The 23,374-nt window shown below is 54.9% G+C and overlaps 1 protein-coding gene across 1 annotated transcript in view; it reads left to right on the top strand.

Annotated features, from left to right (window-relative positions):
- RPTOR (regulatory associated protein of MTOR complex 1) overlaps window positions 1–23,374 on the top strand; it is a 308,307-nt gene that overhangs the window by 132,168 nt on the left and 152,765 nt on the right. Inside the window, exons 5-6 of the mRNA XM_059380157.1 lie at window positions 1,393–1,539; window positions 10,829–11,004. Coding sequence (XP_059236140.1) covers window positions 1,393–1,539; window positions 10,829–11,004 — 323 coding nt within the window. The remainder of the gene's footprint in view (window positions 1–1,392; window positions 1,540–10,828; window positions 11,005–23,374) is intronic.

Here is a 23,374-nt window from a genome sequence, read left to right as displayed (position 1 = left end):
CGTGTGTGCGTGACGTTCTCGTGCAGTTCTGTTCCGTGCTGACTTTAGGATCAGCCTGTCAGATCGCTGGTACTTTGGGCGTGCGTGGAGTCGGTAGGCTCCTTCAGGAAGCCTCGACACGTGTGGAAGCGTCCGGTGAGCATGCCCAGGGACGGCATCTCCAAACGTTCTCGATAGTAACACCTGCCAGCCACGGGAGGGGCAGGGCAGCCTGGCCAAGCGGCCCACGTCAGCGGAGCGGGGTCCCTCTCGGGACCCAGATGTCTGCCCCCCCACACACACACACCTGTGCTGTCCACGCGTGGCCTCATCCCGTCTGGGTTGACTTAGATCTCCTATTTGCTGTGTGTTTCGGGAAAGCCTCTGCCGGCCGCCTCCATCCCGTCACAGATGTCGCTGGGCCCTGCAGGGTCCTCTGGGCTCCTGGCCTGTTTTCCAGGCCGTTCTCGCCGTCCCTGTGGTGACAGCAGAGGCTCAGCTGCGGGGAAACAGTCCCCTTCGCTGCGAGCGTACGGCGTTGGCTTTGGCAGCTCCGCCAGGCACGCGGGGGTGTGAGGCAGGGTAAATCCGTCGGTGGTCTGTGCCGCAAGGCCCCGGCCTCTGAGCCAGGAGTGTCCGCGTCTCTCTGCGGGGGCGAGAACATCCTGCTCTCTGATTCCCAGTCGTCTCCCGAGTGTTTTCGAGTACTGAACAGTACAGTGTGTCCAGAAAAAATTTCACTTAGTGGATTCATGTTAATAAGTTTCTGTTCAGTGGTTTGAAAAAATCTGAGTGCCAAATCCGCTTGTATCCCTTAAGTGTGATTTCCAAGTCATCTGCAGGATTAAGTGCTTACGGTTCTCTGAAATAGAAGGTACTTTGGGGGAAATATGCAGATTCGAGCCTAGGCAGCTCCTCGGAGCGTCTCCCTGGTGCGTGAGGGACGTGGCCTGTTCTAGCAGCGCACACAAGTCATGGAGGAGGACGGCAGGCAGGGACAGGGACAGGTGCACGTCCTCTAAGTGTGTAAGGGGCCGTGGTTTGGTTCCCGGGAGAGGAAGGTAGATGGGGAAGCCCTGCTGGTCGGACGCATGGAGGGAAGTCCCGCCACGAGCAGGACTACGGCCCGGGTTCGCAGGAGACAGCGAGCCGCTGAATCCGGCAGCAACAGCTGGGGAGTTCCGGCGCGGGCTCAGGAGTGGGGCCGCCGTCTGGCGCTCACAGGTCACGGCCCAGTGGCATGCGGACATGTGGCAGAGGGTGTGGTTGGCTGTGACTTCCCACGTTTATGAGCCGTGAGCAGCCCTCCGTGCCACCTTGCCCGGGGTGTCGTCCCTCCCTTGTTGCGCAGGGGGCGGGTTGGCAGTCCTGTGCAGGAGGTGTAAGTCACACGTGCACGGTTTTGTTTTCCAGAACTACACGCAGTACATCCCGCTGTCTGTGTATGACCTGCAGACGTGGATGGGCAGCCCGTCCATATTCGTCTACGACTGCTCCAACGCCGGCTTGATCGTCAAGTCCTTCAAGCAGTTCGCCCTGCAGAGGGAGCAGGAGCTGGAGGTGAGGCCCTCGTGCCCCAGGACTGGGGCTGAGTCTCCCGCGGGTTTCCTCAAGGCCAGGGAGGGGCCTGGCTCCCTTTGTCATCTCCGAGCGACTCGGGGGCCCTGGTGGGTTCAGTGACAAAGAGCTGGAGGCGCGCGGCACGAGCCTCGGGGCGCATTTTACATCTCCTTTTACTCAGTGTCATTTTTAATCTAAACATTAATTAAGTGATAACATTAACAGGGCTGGTTTGCGCTCCAGTGGCCTCTGCCTCTGAGATAAATGCTTAAATACAGCAGACACATCGATTTGGGGAGGAACGGACCCCTGGCCGGGCATAGCCATCAATTCCACGTCTTTGTCATCGTCACTGCCGCGTGTGCATGAGTGTGCGTCGCACGCGTGCATTAAAAACACCCACCGAGCTCAGTGCAGAAGACGAGTGTCAGCACGGCCACCAGCCCCTTCTGTCCGAGGAGCTGGAGAGCCAGGGCCGTGCTCTGCTCGTGGAGAGATGGCTCACTCGGTTGTTTCAGTTAATATTTGATGTTTGAACTGAACAGTGAATCCTGAAGAGAAATTGCAGAGGCATTTTCAATTAAGAGACCTCCATCCTGTGGTCTGCGCGGGTGTGTGGGAATCAAATATTCTGCAGCCTCGAGGGGATCATGAATTCCGACCGGTGGCGGTGCAGGAAATGCTCGATTCCGGAGCCAACGTCGTCCCGAGTCCGTGTTCCCTCCAGTCCGTTCGTGTCTGTTCAGTTTCCATGGGATGCTGTGCCCCTTCATGTGTCATCAGAGGCGGTGCCTGACATAGTCAGCAATAAAACTTGAAATTCTGTGTGGTAGAATTTAGAATTAACATGTCATGCAGTTTAGGATTTTATATTTATAAATGAAGTCCCCGCGCAGAACATGGCGTAAGAGCGACTGGCGCCTACGGTGCCCCTTATCCTTGGGGACGGAGCCCGGCTCCACGAGGCGTGGTTTCTGCGTTCTGTCTCGAGAGGAGGGAAGACCACGTTTCGTGTCGTCCGATGATTGCCTTGCTTCTGGGCGTCTCCTGCACGTTTACCCAAGGCACGGGTCATCCAATGAGTGCGGAAGACTCAGAGCCCCGAGAGGTGATATGCTTTTCCTCACATCAAGTAACAAATATTGCAAAAAAGGTTTTTCTTTTTGCATGTAAAATATGTAAGTGAAATGCCAGAGGATGCTGCCTGGTTCTGGTCCCAGTTCCTGAGCTTCAGGCTGGGGAAGGAGGACAGAGCATCTGCCTCCGCGGGCCACGGCGCAGTGGACGCGGCCTCTCCCCCGTCCCCCACGGAAGGCAGGTGCTCCCCCGGGCGGGGGCCTGAGTGCCAACTTGCTGGTCTGCGCCGGCACCACCTCGTGCTCTCTGTATGTCGCCGAGCCTTACTCAGCCTCGGAAACTGCTCGTTTCAGTGAGTGCGACGAGAAAGCCTTCCATGCATCTTTTTTGGGAAAAAAATGTTTAATTGACTAATTTCTCATGGGGGAGAGCAAATGAGAAATCCGTTATCTGAAGCGGCAGATAGATGGCGGTGCGCCGTCCCGCCGTGTGTTCTGTAATCAGCTCTGCTTGCGTCTCGCTTCCTCGGTGATTACAGTGCGGAGAAGTCTCCTGTTTGCCGTCGCACGTGCTGTGATCGGCTCCTGTTCAGTTGGTCTGTTGCATAAATAGCGGAGATTAAAATGATAAATGATAAAACTGGTTCCCAGCTAATCTCTTAGTGTCTGTTTCTGCCATGCCGTGGTGTGCCGGACGGAGAGGAGTCTAGTGCAGTGTCTGTTTCTGCCGTGCCGTGGCGTGCCGCACGGAGAGGATTCTAGTACAGTGTCTGTTTCTGCCGTGCCTTGGCGTGCCGGACGGAGAGGAGTCTAGTACAGCCTCTTTGCCTCCTTGTCCCGCGTCATTCCTCCCCGCTCTGCGGCTGGTCCCAGCGCACTGTTGCAGCTTTCCCGGGGAGGCGAGGAGCGTGAGCTGCCGGAATTCGGCTGGCGCGATGGGCTCTGCGACCTGTAGGGAGAAGAGGGTGACCATGACTGCACGGAGATGGTTTCTGGGACGGGATGGAGAGCCTCCAGGGCGGGACACCGCCAGGGGCGAGGGGCGTGGGTCTGGAGGGCGGCTGTCGGCTTTCACATTCTCCGTGGGCCTGTGCCGCGCCGAGGACCGGGAGCCGCCCCGAGAGCATTGCTGGTGCCGCAGAAGCCCTCCCTGACCCCCGGAAAGCACCGCGAAAGCTACTGCTTGCGGCTCGAGCCATGTCTCCGCCAGGAGCACGCGCTGCCACTCAGCAGTCTTCCACACGTTTTTTGTTGTGTCCCGTCACTTTGTAGTTTGAGCTTTAAGAGTTTGTTTTTAAGTCTCTGGGCTTTCAATCTTCTTTTTAAAAGAAGTAGTTTTATTACCAAGTGAGCATACGCCATAATTTTGGAGATCAGCTGGCACAGAGGGGCAGTGGAGGGTAGAGCGGGTTCTGGTCGCGCCCGCCCCGGTCAGGGCTCACTCCGAAGGGAACCTCTTGCTCTGGTTCCTCTGCTGAGCAGCTCTGTAAATGCAGATAACCTGCCTGTCCTGATGCTTCTCAGTTCCCAGATTTGGGTTGTCTGTGAGCTTTTGGCCATCGGAGAAACCACAGGCCGCTGCCACCCCAGTCTGTTCGGTTGAAGAACCGAAGGGACATAGAGCTCCGGCAGCAAGAGGCCGCGAGGCAGTGTTTGCCGGTTGTGTTAGTGTGCTCTCCAGGGCTGTTGAAGGGGCGGCCGCTCACTGCCCCTCCCCTCCTCCCGGCCCTTTAGTTGTAATCACGGGCTTCAGGCTCAGTGAACTTTGTAGCCTTTGCACATCTAAACAAAACCCTTCTGTGTATTTCTAGTTCCATCAGTAGTTGGTGACATCTTCCCGGTTTTAGGCTCCGTGCGGATTTCTGTAGCCGTCTTCTGTTCCTTGACTGAGTCCCCATGCTTGGTACGTAGGCCAGGTCTGAAATGTCACAACCATGTGGAGGTCGCTCACCACACAGCTGAACCAGGTGCTTTGGTTTCCTATTTTGTCACAGTTTTTGTTCCTTTGACTTTCCTGGAGACTTTCTCTTTTCTCCTTGACTTAGCTCTCACGCGTCTCCTGGGTTCCCGGAGCTGCTGGGATCACAGAGCATCTCGGAACGAGCCCTTCCCGGAGCGAGCTGCTCGCCGGCTCCCCTGCTCCTCGTCCGGGTGGCCGTCTTGACGGTGCGTCCCAGAGCTGCCATCCTGGGCTCTCCCTTCAGTGCCTTCCGGGCACAGCCACGGTTTTCCAGAGCCCACCTCTGCCCCTTCCTTGGTTTTCTCCTTCGTTCTGCTGGGGCAGACCCTCAGGTCACACCCAGAGGACAGGCGCGTGGGGGTCCTCTTTCTCAGCCCTCTGCCGGGTGTCTACATCTGGATGCTTCTGGCGGGAGGGATGGAGCAGCTCACCGCCACTTCCAAACCTGTAGCGCTGAGTCTCCATCAGGAAGCTCTGTGAGGCTCGCCGTGTGGTCACGCCAGGTGTGCACAGAGCTTGTCCAGAGGTGCAAAGGGGGCGGAATTTCGTTACCCTGATGTCGGAAGGGACACGCAGGACACAAGGAAAATATAAAACACCACAAACCACTGCGTCTCACACACTTACATGCAGAAATCCTGCAACAAGCCATAGCGGGTCGGCTCCAGTGAGCTCGAGAGGGGATTACACTCGATGACTGTGTGGGGTCATTCCAGCTCTACAAGTCTGGCTCACTGGTTAAAAAAACAATCAATGAACGGGATCCACCCTGCCGACAGATGGGAGAAGAAAGACTATATGATCAAATCAGTTGATGCAAAAAAGCATTTGACAAAATCCAGCACACTTTCATGTTAAGAATGATTCCTCTTAGCACGCCAGGGGAAGGGGGGGACCTTCAGCCAGACGGAGAGCATCTCTGAAGAGCCTCCTGCCGTCCCATGCTTACGGGAGGCAGAGATCAGAGAGGCGGCAGGGCTGTGTGCCCCCACCGCTCTCACTGCACACAGGGCTGGCGGTCCTGGCCCGCCCCACACGGCTGGGAAAGGACGGCAGCAGCCCTCGCTGGGGAGAGGAGATCAGAGCCACAGTGCGGCACCCTGCACGCGCACCGGGACGGCTGAAATGAAGCGAGGGGTGATCCTCGGTGCTGGCACGGACGCCGCGGACTCGCAGCCCTCACCTGCGGGCGGAACGTCGGGGCTGCGGCCACTTGGAAGACAGCCCGCCGGCTCCTCACCTATTAGACTTGGAGCCGCCGTGCAACCCAGTGATCCACTCCTGGCTTCTACCCGCGAGGACTGAAAACATGTTCACACGGAAATGTGCACACACGTGTTCGTAGCAGCACTGTTCACAAAGCCGAAAAATGGAAATTCTCTTCTTGAAGTAGAAGGCTGCAGAATTCCTCGGTGCCTCCTTTCCTTTGCTTGGTGGCCGTGTAGGAGTCCCTGGGGGATAGAATTTGGTTCCAGGTTTGAACTAAGGTCCTCACTGAGGTATAGAAAGATTCTGTGTTCACAGCTGTCCAGCTGCCAACAGCCAAAAGGCTTCACACAGCGCACGGTCTGTTCGAGTGAGCTCTCCGGGTAATCACCCCAATCTCGCTCTACAGGGGGTCTTTTCTGCCCTTTGATGGGCAGCTCTGAGGGCTCCTGGGCACCAGGGAGGCCTCTGTCCAACAGGAGTGACTGCCCCCCTGGACAGCCCGTCCTCAGCCGTGAGTACCAAGAGGCTATTAAATTGCTACTTAGTATTTCATGGAAACTTATGTAAGTTATTTATGGGAAATTACTGCAGCTTTCAGCTGCTGGTCTTGGTACAGTGTCTGTCCCGTGACAGAGGCCACATCACCCTCTGGAAGGAGCTGGATCAGCAGTGCACGGAGTCCTTTGCGGATCTCAGTCTCTCTGCACTTTGCAGTATGTCCACCGTAAGCAGATATTGTTGAACCGAGTGCAGAAGCTGCTGGAACCCGAGCTGTTACCGAGAAGGTGTTCTCACAGATGCACTGCGTAAAGGCCCTGAGGTTAGGTGTCTCGTGTTTATGTATGTCCGTAGGAGAAAGCAGCACGATGTCAGAGTTCTATCGAGAAAACGAGCCCCAGCCACCATGCGTCCGGGATGAGTGCTTCCTGGCCCTCACCGGCTCCGCGTGACCCGCACGTGTGGGACACGTAGCAGATGTCTCTGTTGAATCTGCCGTGTGTCACATTGCCAGACTTTTCTGGACCCTTCCCAAATCCTCCAGAAGGCCCTAGTGAGTTTTGAAATTTGAAATTGTTTCCTGGGTTTGAGTCTCTAGCTTCCCTGGGAGAAGCCCCTCCGGGTGGAGGAGGGAGTTGGGCCCGCCCTTCGGGCTGTGCAGTGGCCCCTGCTGGTGTGTTCACGGCTGTCCCCAGCGGCTTTGCAGAGTTCTTGGCACTCACGTAGACTGTTTCCAAAGAGTAAGTGCGGTGAAAAGGTCAGTCAGTATCTTAGGTACATACAAAACCAAGACAGCGTGTGGGAAAAACTGCTCTGTACGGTAGGTGCTTGTCTTCCCAGGTGAGTGAGCCTGGAAACCAGCGGTTCGCTGGGGCACAGACTCCTTTGCCTTGAGTGTCACTGTTTTCAAATGGTGCCATCGTAGTGACCCCTAAAGCAGAGCTTTCGTGTGCCTTCCGGGCGCCCGGTGGTGTGGTGGGAGGAGGGACAGTGACAGAGCGCTTCCCGCTGGACAGGCGGCCACGCCGGTCTCTGCAGGCCGTCTACAGCTGGACCTACCGCCCGCTCCCGTCCATGTGACCACGTGCTGTGAGGGGCTTGTGGAGCCGTCGGGGTTTCTAGCAATGCCTGTTTTGAATCGGGAAATGTAATTTCTGGTGGATGTATTTGGAATAAAGATGTTTCTCCGCGTACCTGTCGTTCCCCCTTTGGCATTCACGGAGCAGCTCCGGGGCCCAGGACTTGGGAGGCTTTGGGCCAAACGCTGGTGAGGCCCGGGGTGTAGACTGTGTGGGCTCGTCCCCCAACAGTGCCATGGGAGCACCACCCCTGAGCCAGAAAGGACAGACCTGTGCGGGGCCGGGGAGGCCTCGTCACCCCCCACCCCGCCGGGGCTCCGCCCTGGTGGCTGGCATGCGAACCGCCCCCCTCCCTCCCTGCGGGGCCGGTGCCCAGCACGTGGTGCTCCAATCCTGGGGGCGTGAGATTGCAGACGCGCAGTGTCCGCGCTTGTGGCCGGAGGCCCAGCTGCTCATTCGCAACGCCGTCAGAGAGGAAGCTGAACACAGAAGCAAGTCATAAACCAGAAACCTCAAACCAGGGAACCTCCGAGATTCCTACTGTGAAAGTAGACGTCTCTCTGAAAAGGAAAACAAGACTGTGGAATCGGTCTCGTGCATCACAGCTGTGTCTCCCGCTGCAGTTCTGCCCCGTTTGCGCTTCTCCGTGTGGGCGCTGGCGCTCCCGAAAGCCTGCCGCCCACCAGCGGTTCCCTCCAGACTCCGCAGAGAGTTGCCTGGTGGCCCGGTGATGGGGCCAGGGAGAGGGCACTCGCACCTAGTGCCAAGGCCCGGAGTGTCCCCCATCTGCCCCAGCCCTGTGACACGCCTGCCAGCCTCCCTGTGTGCCTCGGGCCTGACGGGCCCCAGACCCACCTGGCACGGAAAATCTCTGGTCCAGATGGCTCAGGAGGTCATTGGTTCTGCCCATGTCCTTCTGGAGGGCCATCCCTGCAGCCCTGGGAGCCAGTGTCCTGCGGGGCAGGTGCTCTGCCGGCTGCCTGAGCTGGGAGCGGGACGCGAGCAGAGGTGTGACTCTGCCGTCTCTTCCTCTCTGCTTTATCATTTATTGCGAGAGAGAGCGAGGGAGTGAGAGTCAGGTCGGGAGAACAGAGAGAATCTTTTTTTATTAATTTGATTTAAGTTTATAAAAGGATTTTATTTATTTGACAGAGAGGGTCAGGCAGATGGAGAGGGAGAAGCCGGATTGTGAGTGCAGAGCCTGACGTGGGGCTCGATCCCACGATCCTGAGATCACAAGCTTAGCTGAGACCTCAAGGTGACACCTGAGCCACGCGGGTGCCGCGTTTGCTTTGAACCCGTCTCTGGTGAGGGCTGCGCGGGGTGACTGCTCTCAGGGCCACTGAACCGCACAGCCAGAGTGGTTACAACGTGAACTTCACGTTACCTTCACGTTAAAATGGTATTTTACCACTATTAAAAAAAAACGCACAGCTCTAGAAGTTGTATTTTTATTGGGAGTTAAAATGTTCTTTATGACTAAGCACAGCCGCGCTGGGTGTTCTGGGCGTGACGCTCTTGTTGCAGGACGGGTCAGCCGTGCGGCTGCAGCCTTTCCTCCTTCCAGGGGAGAAAGCGGAGGCGAAGAGCCGGGTCTCCTCAGCGGGAGTGACGCCCCACGTCCTCACCGGCGCGCCGTTCGCGAGCAGGCGAACATGGCCCCAGAGGCCCGGGCCCGGTTGGCAGAGCCCGTGGAGCGCCGGCCCGTGTCCCCGGCTGGGGTTTCAGTGGTGTCCAGAGGGGCACACGTGGCTCCGAACCCGGAGCGGCCTCCTACTGCGTGACCGCCGCACAGACCGAGGGACGGGGCGCATACGCCTTCTGTGGGGTGCCGCGTCCGCACCGCGAGAGATCGCTAAGAATGGAAATAAAACTCACCTCTGGGGCCCTTCGCAAAAGCCTTACATGACATCATGATTGGGAAAGAGCTCGGAGAAATGTCGACAGAGGAGGGCTGGTCCATGAGGAGGGGGCGCGAGAGTGACGCCCAGTCTGGTCCCGGCAGGACACGGAGCCGTGACGGGTGAGGAGTCACCATGGACCCTCCTGTCGCCTGCATAGCCATGGTGGTCCACAGCCTGTTGCCCCCATAGCCATGGTGGTCCACAGGGAGAGGAGGGAGTCCTGCCGCTCTGGTGCGTGGACCCAAGGATCCCCTCCACGTGCCTGCGCTCTCGAGCCTCACTGTGCGGGGGTCTCGGGCCTCGCGGCTGCGGGCAGCACCACCAGGCGCCGGGGCAGGTAGGGGGATGCCGTCACCGCCCTGCCCTTGTGGGGTGGGGACCGCCTGCGTTCGGGCCGCGGCACATAGCTTTCTGTGGCTGTTTGTGGGTGAGTGGGTGAGCAGGTCCTGGACATTGTGGACGTCCTGCTCAGCTGGCATTCTGGGGTTTAATTCTCATTCTGTTAGTGACCTGTGACGCTGCCGCCTCGTCCCGCAGCAAACTGACATGCAGGACGTGTGAAGCCTGTCAGCCACCATACGGTTTTGTCCGCTTGCCTTCTGCGGCACCGTGCCATCCCCGGTCCCAGGAGGGCTGCCCTCCGCTTCTGTGCCCCCAGCCGGGCCCGCTGCCCCGCCATGGAAGGCCTTCCCCAGGGAGCTCGTGGCGGAGGACCGGAGGACCGGATCACCACCCGAGTGTGGCAGGGGAGGGGTCCCAGTGCCTCTCCCCACTGCTGGCAGAGGCAGTCGGGCTGTGTGAGGTCCTGGGTTTGGGGGAGTTCTGCTGCTGTTCACGAGGCTGCCCCGTCAGTCCACGGTAACTAGCGGCTGCCGTTCCTCCCGCAGCGTGGTGCGCGCCAGGCTTCAGGGCTGGGGCCTGCCGACCAAAGTCTCAGTGGAGGAGACCGCAAGCAGGACTAGTCCCCCTGCTTCAAGGACAGGTGAAGTTTTGTGTCAAAATAAAATGAGAAGAGTCCCCCTCCCTGGTTACAGAATTCATAAGTATCTCGTTACGATGCTTTGAGATGTCGGGTGACGCCTGCGGGGGCTGGAAGCAGCCGGTCGGCCACTGGGCCCTGACCCTCGTGTGTTCCCAGCGTCCCTGCCGCGGGCGCCGCCTCTGCCGTCTGCTCGCCGCTGCGGCTGGTGGGGTCACTCTCTCTACCCTGAGCTGCGCCCTTGTCAGGGAACACACCAAAACAAGGGACGCTGGATGAAGACTGGATTGTAAGATCAGCGCTCGGACACCGTGCGGGGCCCGAAGGGCAGGACGTATGAACGCTGGGATGGTCCGGCCCCGGTGCAAGTCCGGGGCGAGAACTTCCTTCCCAGAGACGCGCTTGGTGGAGCTGCTGGAGGGGCCTTGGTGACGAGCGTGAGACCACGAACTGCACGAGGGCACGCCCCGGCTGCCTCTCGGGGGCTGCCCCGTCGGTCCTTGCTTCGGGTCCACGTTTCCAGCGGGTGCTGTAGCCGTCTGTGGCCACTGAGCCTCTCTCTCCCTTCCTGTCCTCCCCTGCAGGTCGCTGCCATCAACCCCAACCACCCGCTCGCACAGATGCCCCTGCCGCCGTCCATGAAGAACTGCATCCAGCTGGCGGCCTGTGAGGCCAGCGAGCTCCTGCCCATGATCCCCGACCTCCCGGCTGACCTGTTCACCTCATGCCTCACCACCCCCATCAAAATCGCCCTGCGCTGGTAAGTGCCTCGTGCCATGACCTGGGCTTACCCCGGGGACCCTAGGGACGCAGATCCCAGGGACCGACCCTGCAGACGCGACTGGTGGGCGCCAACTCAGCCTCCTGAGGCTCAGGCTTTCCTCACAGAGAGTGAAGGAGACGTTCTGCCTCTTGGGTGAGTGGCTCGTGTGGTCTGTTGCCGTGTGGCGCCCAAGAGCACCCTCTCCGTGCCGGTCTGCTGGGGCGTGTCCTAGCGGCAGCCCTGGGTGTTCTGGAACTCGGGCTGCCATGACACGGAGAGCCGTTTGACCCCGAGGCAGATCGGAAGCTGGATCCTGCCACTGATTGCTGGCCATAGACCGAGTCACGACTCTTGCCTCCCACGCCCTTTGTCGCGGTCTGGCGCTCTGAAGAACGTGACCGAGGACGTGGGCGGCATGCTCCATACGGGAGAGCCTGCGTTAAAGACCTCGCGTCGCTGACGGGCGCCACCATGGGACGTGCGTGCTCGGGCCTCCGCGTCAGGGCTGTGCCGCCGACCCCCGTTGCTCCTTCATTCCTTCCTTTCCGTTTTCCGTCTCGCTGGGAGGCTCCCATGGAGTAGTCGTGCGTCCGGGAGAGAGCCCGTGTCCAGGGGGCGCAGGGAAAGCACACAGCTGCGCGCTGTTAACGGGGCTCGGGGGGTTGTTTTCCGGGGCTTTCTGCCAGGAGACACACAGACCCCTGGTCCTTCCCACTCTCCAGAGACGCAGCGGAACAAGCGTGGGCCCTGGGGGCTGACAGCATAGTGACTGGCCACTGGGGAGACCTACGAGGACCTGGGCTGCTTTGCCCCTGAAGCAGTGTTTCCAGCAAGGCCAGCGCCCTGGGGTGAGAGGTTATCGGTGTTGGGCTGGCTGGGCAGCACCCCTCTGCTAGCCTCACCCTTGCCCCCAAATCCCAGGGCTGCGGGGGAGCCCAGGGAGAGCCTCCTGTAGGGCGACTTAGCCCTGAGCAGTGAATGGGGAGGGGGAGCTGCCCAGAGGGGCAGGCAGGGGTGACCCACTGTGCTCCTCAGCGGCTGGGCTTATCCCCGAGCTGACATAGGCCAACACCTGCCTAAGGACGCTCTCCACTGCGCCCCGAGAAGCAGAAATCAATGGGGTGGGGCACAGCCAGCACAGAGAGACGCTGCCGAATGTCGGCCGACAAGCGTGCGCACTTGGTGAGAGCTGAAGGAAGACGCTAGAAGCCGGAGGTGGGACTCCGAGGCAGGAACATAGAAATGTGCCCAGCGGAGACACAGGAAGAAGGAACACAGTGGTTGGGATCCGTGGCAGTGAGGGCAGCTGTAACCCGGGTCAGCTGGGAGGGCACACGGAGGGACGTCAGGGCAGCAGCCGGGAGCAGCAGAGAACAGGCCAGAAGGGCAGGTGGCACACGGAGAGATGGATGTTCCCACAGGCAGGGAGAGGTCGGCAGAGGTGCTGCTCCCGGGGGCCACGTGGCCATGTTCCCAGGACGTGGGGAAGAGGCAGAACTCAGTCCGAGCAGCGCCCGCCCACCAGGGAGCACATGGGCTCCCCCCGTCGTCCGCGTCCCCATGGCTGCAGCTCCTTGAGCGTGGGTCTCCTCTTGCGAGGGGTTGGTGAGGTTTTCTCGGTAACTGTCCTCCCTGTTTGGAGGCTGCCAAGAAAGATCACAGGTCCGTGTGACAGGACGGCAGAAGGTCTGGTCCAGAGGACCCTGGAGTCCATTCATTCCACTCAGGATCCACAGCATAATGGACAAAATCCCACGGCGTCCGTCAGACCTCCGCCGAGCGCCGTAGGAGGTGCAGAGGATCGTGGTGTTGTCGTGCCTTTGGAGTCTAGTTGAGGGGACAAGCTGCGGCCTGAAAGTGAACAGTGTACGTGGGAGCTTGACACGGGCAGAGCGCGTCTGGGCGTCACAAGCAGCTCCGGTCGGACTGAACACACGCGTGCACCAGGGGCTCTGGTGTTCCCAGGGACGCACACACTCTGAGGGCCCACGGGACGTGTGGAGGAGTCGTAGCCCGGTGGGCTGGCTGTCACCAGGGGTGACGTGCATGTCTGTGAAGAGAGCATGTGCGCTGGCCTCATTACACAGGAAGGTGTGGGGCTGGGTGTAGGTTGGGTAGACTGCGTGAGATGTGGGTGCTTTGAACGCTGAGCCGTGGCCTTGGACTTGGAGGATCGGCCGGGAGAGCCTGGATGGTTTCCGTGGGAGCGTGACTTAGTAGGACTAGAGCGGCAGGGAGATGATCTGTGGGATGATGGTCCCGATCTGGTCCCAGTCTGGTCCCGATGGGGTGGGAGACGGCAGCAGGAAGGTGGGAATCTGGGGGCAGGAGACCCCACGTGTGCCCTTGGCGTCTGGAGAGCAGGCCTCATTTCCGCTCACTTTCCTGCCCCTCTCTCTAGGGTTTTCTGCCCTTCCTGCCTCTGTGCACCCCGACTCTGGAACGATGTGGCAAGCCAGTGTGCTCAGGGCCTCCGACCCACCCCTGCCTGGGCCCCCCCACCCCGCCCCCCGGCCAGGCTGGGGCTGATTCGCTGCGACTCACACGGGGCATGTTTGCAGGTTTTCAGGCAGGTGAGGGAGAGGCAGGAAGGGGGCAGGGGAGAAGGCACGAGGAGCCTAGAAGGGAATCTGTGGCCCCCGCCCTCCGTCCTCGCCCCCGGCACATGCGCCCCAGCACAGTGACTGGACGTTCCTCGCCCACATCTCCAGCGTGCGCTTTTCCGTCTTGGTCAGGAGGGACTTGGCGTTCACTAGAGAAGCTGCTGGCACGTGGACACCAGTCGATCCGCACAAGTTCCATAGTGGGTCCCTGCCCTCTGACCGGTGCACGGGCTTTCATGCTGCCATTCCTGATGTGTCACGTCAGGAGCGGCCTGGGGTCCTTTCGGAGTTGGGAAATGACTAAAACTTACAGAAGTGAGTGTTCGGCAGGAAGCACTGTGAAGGATAAGTCAGACTCACAAGGTCACCATCAGATGGACGTTGGGGTCCATGGGCACAGCTGTCAGATGACCAGTGACCGGAACTGCGAGGCTGTCCCGGGCGGGCAGACCCCTTACAGTGAACCACTGTGTGCCGCGCCGAGCAGCGGAGGTTAGATTGAACAGAACTGTCCTGCTGCTGGTGACGAACCGTCACCGTTGGGAGCCCCGTCGAGTAAAATGTGCTCTTGTCTCTCACGGCTGAGGTAAAAACCACCAGCTTTTCTTGAAGAGAGAAAGGAAGGTAATTTGGTAGATGGTGCTCATTTATATGATTAGGGTGAAAGTTTTGTTTTTTCATGTAAAAAGTAAATGTAAAGTGAAATATCCCTTTGTAGAAATCAACTAAAAAGCAAAAAAAAAAAAAAAAAAAAAAAAAGAGAGAGAAGATTATTCAGGATTTTACCATCTCGAGCACAATCAGTGTTAACTCTTGGGTCAGTTTCTGTCCGTCTCCTCCTCCATGCGCGGACGTTTCTGCACTGGTGCGGTGAGACTGCCACCACGGTTTCTTTTACTTAATCTTTGGTGTTATAATACAATTATCCTAGACCATTAGGCAACTCTTAGTAAACATCATTTGTAATGATTGCATAAGATTTCACTGTGTTAATGTTTTGTGTCTTATTTAATCGAAACCTAGGACTTTAGGATTTAGGATTCTGGTAAATATAGAAAGGAGAGCTCAGAGAACCTCTAGGGTAGGGATCCAACAACTTCTGTAAAGGGCCAGGAAGTGAGTCGTTTAGGCTTCGTGGGCCCGAGGGTCCCCGCTGGGCTGGTGCAGCACGGAAGAGCTGCTCGCAGTGTGTGCGCAGGTGGGTGTGGCCGTGTTGCAGTAAATCTTTATTTGTGGAAAGAGGTGGCGGGTCCTACCTTGCCATCTTGTACCGTAGAGAACAGAACCAGGATTTTTTTTTTTTTTTTAAAGATTTTATTTATTTATTTGACAGGCAGAGATCACAAGCAGGCAGAGAGGCAGGCAGAGAGAGAGGGGGAAGCAGGCTCCCCGCTGAGCAGAGAGCCCGATGCGGGGCTCGATCCCAGGACTCCAGGATCATGACCTGGGCCGAAGGCAGAGGCTTTAACCCACTGAGCCACCCAGGCACCCCCAGAACCAGGATCTTAACTGCAGATGACCGCAGTCCTCCTCTACGGGTCAGGAAATAACCCAATAGCAGGCCTCCCGCTCCTCCCTTCCTACCTCCTTCTCCTGATGTAAAGCAGAGGAGGGCTTTTGACATAACCAGGCACGGTTATGCAGACCACTCTGTGCTGTATACACACACCATAGTCTTGCTTTCCATGTACGAGGTGTGTGAGTTCGTGGTTGGTGGTCTGCGTATTTATGAACCTTTCTTGATGATGAAATAGTTGTTGGAAATTGTTGTTTTCTGATTTTCTCTTCATGTTTTGTTTCAGTCTTTCTTGTTTTCAGAAACTGATCATTTCAATAATTCTGAAATGAGCAAGTACATTGTTTCCTAAAGAATCGATTACCTTGCTCACCATGTGTATCAATGTAGTAGAAGGATCCAAAATATATGGTTTCTTGGCTTTTTCTTCTTCTTGGATTGGTGGCAGAATGCCATTTTAAATTTATCCTGGGTATATTTGTGTACTACTGAAAATTATAACTCGGTGCTATTTAATTTGCTGTGGGACTTGCTATAAAAAAGATGGATGCCTTTTGTACTGCGCGGCATGGAATTGTACTGTTTATTAAAGAAAATGATAGACATTATTTTGGATTGAATAGAGGTCAAGAAAACTTGTTTCTTTCCTTTCAATTAAATTGAGGAATTTCAAGGAGTTTAAATGTTAACGACGCAGAGTTAATGTCGATCTGTCCACACGGGAAGTCTTGCCCTCACGTTCACCCAGTGAGAGAGGCAAAGGGGAGGGCAGTCCCCAGGCGGCAGCAGAGCCCGCACCAGGGTCAGGGGCCCGGCCAGGTTTGAGTCCCGGCTCTACCAGTTACTAGCCGTGCAGCCTCCTGCCCTCATCCTGACAGCAGGACCAGAGGTGCCCCATCCCCCAGGTGCAGCGTGCGGTGGCACCGAGATGATCCGTGCGGTGGCACCGAGGACGCCCGGTACATGCTGGCCACCCCCTTTACGGACACGTGAACATTTCAGCCAAACAGAAGAACAAGTCAGGCTGGTCGTAACGACTCAGCAGACAAGAGACGGCTGAAACCTGAGCCCTGGATGGGGAAAAGCCAAAGAGAAGTCAGCTGACTCCAGAGCCGACTGTCGGGACGCGGGGAACCAGGTGCCAGGCCGCCATGGTGCGTCTGGCTGGGCTGAACAGAGTGCAGTGACCACCTCATCTGAACCCTGGCTGTGACATTTGCTTGCTTGCTTGCTTCCTTTTTTTTTTTTTTTAAGATTTAATTAATTCATTTATTTGAGAGAGAAAGTGTTCGTGCACAAGCGTGGGTGAGGGGCGTGGGGAGCAGAGGGAGAGGGAGAGAGACTCAAGCCGACTCCGTGCCGAGTGCGGAACCTGACGCAGGGCTTCGTCTCACGACCTTGAGGTCATGACCCGGCCCAAAATCGAAAGCTGGATGCTTAACCAACTGTGCCATGCAGGCGCTCCCTGCTTTCTATGTTTCTTTAAGACTCAGCCAAGGCTGCATCAGAATTACCTTTAGACATAAATTCCTGCTGGGTTTTGATGATGGGGTTAACTGTTTGTTCTCTGTAGCATTTTCTAAAACACAGCTGCTTTGTTAAGAGCAAACTTCCTGCCTCCCATTCAGTGCTCTGGGTGGTAGGAGCTGTGTAGCTTCCGTGTAAAAACTAAAATGACTCTGCCTTATTTCCAACACTTGACGGCCAAGACGCCCAGGGACCCTCCCGGAGAATGAAGCAATCCAGACATACCAGACAACCCCGTCCCGCCAGGACTTTGTCATAATGTCCCAAGTTGCGTCTTAGGCCTCAGTAGAGGCAAGTTTCATTTGGAATTTAACGAAATGGTTTTCCTCTCTGGAGGGCTCCACAGCGAGGCCTCACATACACTGGTCCTGCTGCACGAGCCCCGGGAGCTTCCCGAGTCTCTCCGGTTCTGATGGGTCATGTGCCCACACGGAGGACGGCGTTTCCTGCAGACCAGACCATGTGTGCTCCCTGCGGCAGGGTGCCGGCCTGCGCTGGTCAGGGCAGGATTGCAGCGCCCGCGACAGAGCTCCTTTAAAGAAAGGCCACGCGTGGAAACCTGCCGTGTGCTGCTCGGAAGCCGAGCTGGAGGAGCGGGAATGGCAGGGCTGCTGACCTCCGACCCCTCTTGGCCGCTCCCTGGCTCCCGACCCTAGACCCACTCCTCGGGCTGCCACGGGTGGGAAGCCATTCAGCCATGAGCCGGGAGTGCATGGACCCTTGGGGACAGCTGAGACTGCTGGGGGAGGAGAGAGGGGGCCGGGCTGGAGATGGCAGGGGTGCGAGCCCTCGAGGGTGCGGGCGAGGGCGGGCCGAGGGCGGCTGTTCTGGCCGCGCGTGCCGCTGCTCCCCGGGCTGTGCCGGATGGGTGCGGACGGAAGGAGGGAGGGAAGGCGAGAAAAGCGGTGACCCCCGCCTGCTCGGGCAGAAAGTGGAGGAAGGAGTGAGTGTGAGCATGGCAGCAGGGTGACAAAGGGCAACGCCGGGGATGTGAGGGACAAGCGCAGGACGCGGCGGCGGGACGACCAGAACCGACAGAGTAAGAGACGCAGCAGGTACGCGACAGGCAGCACGCGGCGCGCGGAAGGCGGGCGCGCCCGAAGCACGGCCGCGACTTCCACCAAAGAGACAGGGACGGGGAGAGGGAGAGACTTGAGGACGAGTGACGGGAAGAGAACGAAGGTGTCCGGTATGGGAGCTGTTGGATCCGTCCGATGTGTTAGACAAAACCACCAAAATAATGAAAACAGAAAGTACAATTTTCACATGAGGAGAGAAAATTTCTTTTCTCTAAAAAAAGTAAGAAAAAGAAAAAAGAAATGCATGGGAAATAGAAAACGTAAATTAAGGCAGCCCAAACCCGCTCTGAAATAAGAGTGATGCTCTGTGGGTTGAATTCATCTCTCAAAGTACGGCGGTTCTCACGCTGGATGCAATTCACTGTGACGCAGCAAACAAAAGGTTTGAAAGGCTGAAAACCACAGGATTTGGAAAGAAGAGAAATTTGAACTGAAAGAAAGCCGGAGTGGCTGTTTTAGTGAGCCAAAGCAGAGCCCGGGATAAGCCGTGAGGGGGACAAGGAAGAGTGTCTTGCAGAGAGAAAGCGCAGGAGACCAGGAAGACACGTCGACGGGACTCTCTACACACCTGACAACGTGGCCTGGAACGGCGACGGGGGACGGAAAGAGCCACGGACAAATCAGGAATGAAGACAGTGATACCAAGGAGGTGGGAAGTAAGGGGGTTGGTAAGATTCCAGCACCAGGATTACCGAACCGTGTGTTTACAGGCGTAGAGGACCACATCGGTGCCAAACACGCGTGTACGGTTGTGGCACATGTGGCCGATCCACAGAAATTCTCCGTGGGCGGGGCTACAATGGAAGCCTGCATAACCGCGGGCCTCAGCGTTGTGTCCACTCTGCTCTCGGACCACCATCTGTGAAGTTAGAGTTCAGGAACGGAAAAAGAGCTAGAAAGAAAGCTCTGAAGACTAGAACTCTTACTCTTAGAGCACTGTGAACTACACCAAGCTGGCTGAGGGTGAGAGCGGAGTTTTCTCGTCTGGGACACGGCTGAAGCGGGTTCAGAGGTAGTACATGTAGTCGGAAAACAAAGGTTAACATTGAAGAAAGACAAAAGGTTCCCCTTACAAAGCCAGGGGAAATGCCGTGATCTGGAGAAAGAAAATCCTGCAGGGAGAGGCAACCCCGAGCTTCTCACCGTGTCTCCACAACCCCGGCAGGTCTGGGAAACGCCCCAGAATCCCACGATAGGAAGGGGAGTCCTGGGGCTCCCACCGCTCCCCATACAAGGTCAGACCCTCACTCTCATTGGCAGCTCCTCTTTCAAGCAGGTCTGGCGCCTGGTTCCCTGCGTCCCGACGGTCCGCTCTGGGAGTCGGCTGACTTCTTTTGGCTTTTCCCTGTCCAGGGCTCAGGTTTCAGCTCTCTCTCGTCTGCTGAGTCGTCACGACCAGCCTGACTCGTTCTTCTGTTTGACTGAAATGTTCATGTGTCCGTAACGGGGGTGGCCAGCACATATCGAGCACCCTCGGTGCCACCGCATGCTGCGCCTGGGGGATGGGACACCTCTGGTCCTGCTGTCAGGACGAGGGCAGGAGGCTGCACAACTAGTAACTGGTAGAGCCAGGATGCAGACCTGGGTGGGCACCTGACACTGGTGCGGGTTCTGCCTGTCTGCCCGGTGACTGCCAATCTCCCTTTAAAAAAAAAAAAAAAAAAAAAAAAGCTTTATTGATTTATTGAGAGAGAGAGAGCAAGTGAGAAGGAGCCTGAGCAGGAAGGGCAGAGGGAAAAGGAGAGAGAATCTCAAGCACACTCTGAGTGCAGGGTCCAGTGTGGGGCTTGAGATCACAACCTGAGCTGAAACCAAGAGCCAGACACTTAACTGACTGTGCCACCCAGGTGCCCCACTTCTATCCTTTGCTGTAATTTTGTCCCCAGGGCTCTTTCTTGTCTTGCTCTTTTTCTTTCACTTTAGTTGGTGTGGAGGGAGTTGAGCTCCGTGTTTGAGTAGAGACCTTAGCAGCTCACCTGGCTTGGGGAGGGTGCACCAAGCTCTTCAGCAAACAGTGTCTTAGTGGAGAAACTTGAGGCACCCTCCCTTTGAGGCTGGGAACAAGGCAGGATTTCCCTCTGGCACTTCTGCACTCCTAGAAGTGCTAGTCATCAATAAGACAAGTAAGTTGTAGAAAACAAAAATGTGTAATTATCTCTGTACAGCATGGGTCATCTGGCACAGTCCGTCGATTCTAGGATGCCCGTTTTCCCATGTCTTACAATCACATGCCTGTGTAATTGGGAGTAGCCTTTCTTTCTTAGTGGTACATGGAAATGCTTACAAAAGTCCACTTAGAAACATTCACTATGACCTTTCTCATTGTGCTGTTTGTGAGATGAACTAACTGAAGTTTCAGCATGAGAGAATCAGGAGTAAAATATCAGATAAGCAGCAAGTAGAATTGGTGAACGAGGTAGATATATGTACATTTATCTCCACACACATACACACACATGTATAACTGAACTCAAAACCATAATCATACCTATAGATTTTAATTTGAACAGTCTAAATTGTATGGTCTTTATAACACCAGAAAAAAGAAAGACGCATTAAACTGTAAGTAGAAGAAAAGAAATTTTTTTAAAAAGGAGCAAAAATAAACAGAAAATGCACCAGAAAAATCTAGAAACCCATGAACTAGGTGATAATTTTTGAAAACGTCAATAAAATTGTTTAAATTCTCTTCGGAATGGGGTAGACCAGAAAGGAGACACAGATTCCCTATATCAGAAGTAAAACTGGGGCATCACTACAGACCCCACAAGCATTAAAAGGGTTATAAGGGAATCCTTTTAAGTAGGAAGGACTTTATTCCAATAAATTCTGCATCTTAGATGAAATGGATGAATTCTGTGAAAGACATAAATTACCAAATCTGGTACAAGAAGAAAAAGGAAATTTGGAGAGTTTATACCTCATGAAGAAACAGAATTACAGTTAAAAGGCTCATAAAGAAAACTCCAGGCTCAGATATCATGACCAATGAATTCTCAAATGTTATATAAACTTTTTCAGAAAATAGAAGAGGGGGGAGCATTTTCTATCCCAATCTGGAGGCTAACTTTCACTGAACATCAAGTCAGACAAAGACTATACAAGGGGGGAATAAAAGGAACTTAGAGACCAGGATTCCTCATGAACACAGATATAAAAGTCCTTAACAACATATTAGCAAATGAAGTCTCTGAATATATAGAAAGGATAAAGTGTTAGGATCAAGCAAGGTTTGTCTTAGGAATGGAAGGTTTATTCAAGAGGTACAAATCAATACACGCAATTCATTATAATGTACACAGTTTAATGAATGATCTCGCTGTCCTTTTCCAGAATAAAAGAGAAAACCATATGATCATCTCAATAGGTGCATCAAAAGCATTTGACAAAATCTGACACCCTGTCATGACGAAACAACTTGGAAACTAGGAATAGAAGCAAACATTGTCAAGCTCCTGAAAGGCATGTAGGAAAAGCCTGTAGCTAACAGTGTACTTACTGATGAAAGGTTCAGCGTTTTCCCTGGAGGGCTGGAAACAAGACTAAAATGTTCACTCTCAGCATTGCTGTTCAGTACTGCACCAGAAGTTCTGGTCAGTGCAGTAAAGCTAGAAGAAAATTAACGGGCATGCCGGTTGGCAAAGAAATAAAACTATTTATTCACAGACAACATGGCTGTTACGTAGAAAATCATATAAGAAGTCTACAAAAGCCTTTCTGGAGCTAGTAATTTATTGTAGCAAGGTTCTAAGATACAAGATCGGTACCCCCACATCAGTTGGATTTCTATATAGAAATGACAAACAGTTGGAAATTGAAATATAAAAATATGATTTGCTGTGGCTTCTTGATTATGAAATACTTGGGATGAACGTTAACAAAATATGTGCCAGACCTGTGCACACGACACACAGAAGGAACATCGCGGAGAAAGAAGCAAGTATGTGGAGAACTGCACTGTGCTTGGTCTGTAGATCCAGTTCAATCCCAATCAGAATCCTAGTTTTTAACCCTATTTTTAAAAAGAAATCGACAAGTTGATTTTAAATTCTATATAGAAATGCAAAGGATGTTAGCCAAAACAATGTTGAAAAAGAGGCACTTCGGTTTATTTCAAGGCTTAGTACGAAGTTGCAGTCATTGCGCCTGTGGTACTGGCGTAGGGACGGCCACAGAGATCCATGGCACAGGATGTGCACCAGGCACCCACGCGTGTTCGCCCGCCTGACTTTGGACAGAGGCTCCAAGGGAATCTGATGGAGAAAGGATGGTCTTTTCACAAACACTATTCGAATAATTCCCGTTCATTGCGGATACTCAAAACCCCTCACCCCCATTTACACGCTACAGAAAAATGACCTTCTGATCTGTTACAAGTTAAAACTATGAAACTTGTAGGTGAAAACACAAGAGAAATTATTGATAATTTTTAGATATGACCCAAACAGCATAAACCGTTAAAATCTTGGACTAGTTGAAGTTCGTCAAAATTAAAAACTTCAGCTGTTTTATGTTGGAAAGATTTACCATGCGTGTGTCTGACAAAGCCTTGTACAGAGACTGTAGAAAGACCTTTGAAAAGTCAAGGAGACAACCCAAATTTGAAAGAAATAGCCAAATGATTGGAACAGCGGTTTACAAAGAAGGCACATGCATGGCTGATGGACACCTGAAAGGCACGTGCTGTGTTGAGGAGAACCTACCATCCAGAGTGCTCCGACATTGCCCGGGGGAACGCAGGACCGTACACCTGCCCCAGACCTGGGTCTGGCCGTTTCTACTGATGTTAAACATGGCCCGTCAGTTCTGTACCTGTTTATTGACCCAAGGGAGGAAAACCTGTCCACATCAAGAGGAGCACGTGAGTGTTCCTAGCGGTTCTGTTGTGGACGCCCCAACCCTGAAACAACCCAGATGTCCATCCGCGGGTGAATAGATTGCCACGTTGTGCTCTGTCCGCACAGCGTGTGACCTCTAACCAACACAGAGGAGCAAGCAGTTCGTAACAACAGGGGGTCACACGTGTCACACACTGGACGGGCGGCCCTTTATGAAATGCCCGCACTTTAAGCCACGTCTCCTTCTGTTTCTCTCGGACATCAGCTGACCGCGCGAAGAGCTGCCCCAAGGCTCAGGGTCATCAGTAATTCTAAAAGCTAAGAAATGCCGTTCATGGAATTGCTGACTAGGTGACCTCTTAGACCGAATTTCAGGCACATGGAGCCTTTGGAAAATCAGCTTATTTCCCTAAGAAATATTTTCTTAAATAATTTTTTTTAAAGCACAAGTTGCCTTTTTAATATTGGTTCATGTTGGAGTTTACTTAACTGGTAGTAATTTCCTGTTGGCTCATACCCTCTCTCCTCTGTGTTTATCTCACAAGAGAAGCGGGGAATGTGTGACCTCAGACAGGATCTTGCTGAAGTTTAGTGAATCCAGGAGTATCTTGTGAGCATTTGAATGCGTCAGTATGCAGCGGGGACGGAAGACAACAGGCGTGAACGGAATTTTTTTTTAACATAACAGGAATGTTCAGAAGAGACCAAAGGTGAGGTGTGACTCACTCACAGTGGGGCTCTCGCAGCCACTGAGTTAGGAACGTAACTCCAGGACGTCAGTGTTGGCTGAACTGATACTCGTGA

This window comes from Mustela nigripes, chromosome 16 (genome assembly GCF_022355385.1).
Source record: "Mustela nigripes isolate SB6536 chromosome 16, MUSNIG.SB6536, whole genome shotgun sequence".
Classification (NCBI taxonomy): Eukaryota; Metazoa; Chordata; class Mammalia; order Carnivora; family Mustelidae; genus Mustela; species Mustela nigripes.
Note: the sequence above shows the minus strand (reverse complement) of the source record. Positions and strands in the feature narration are given on the sequence as shown.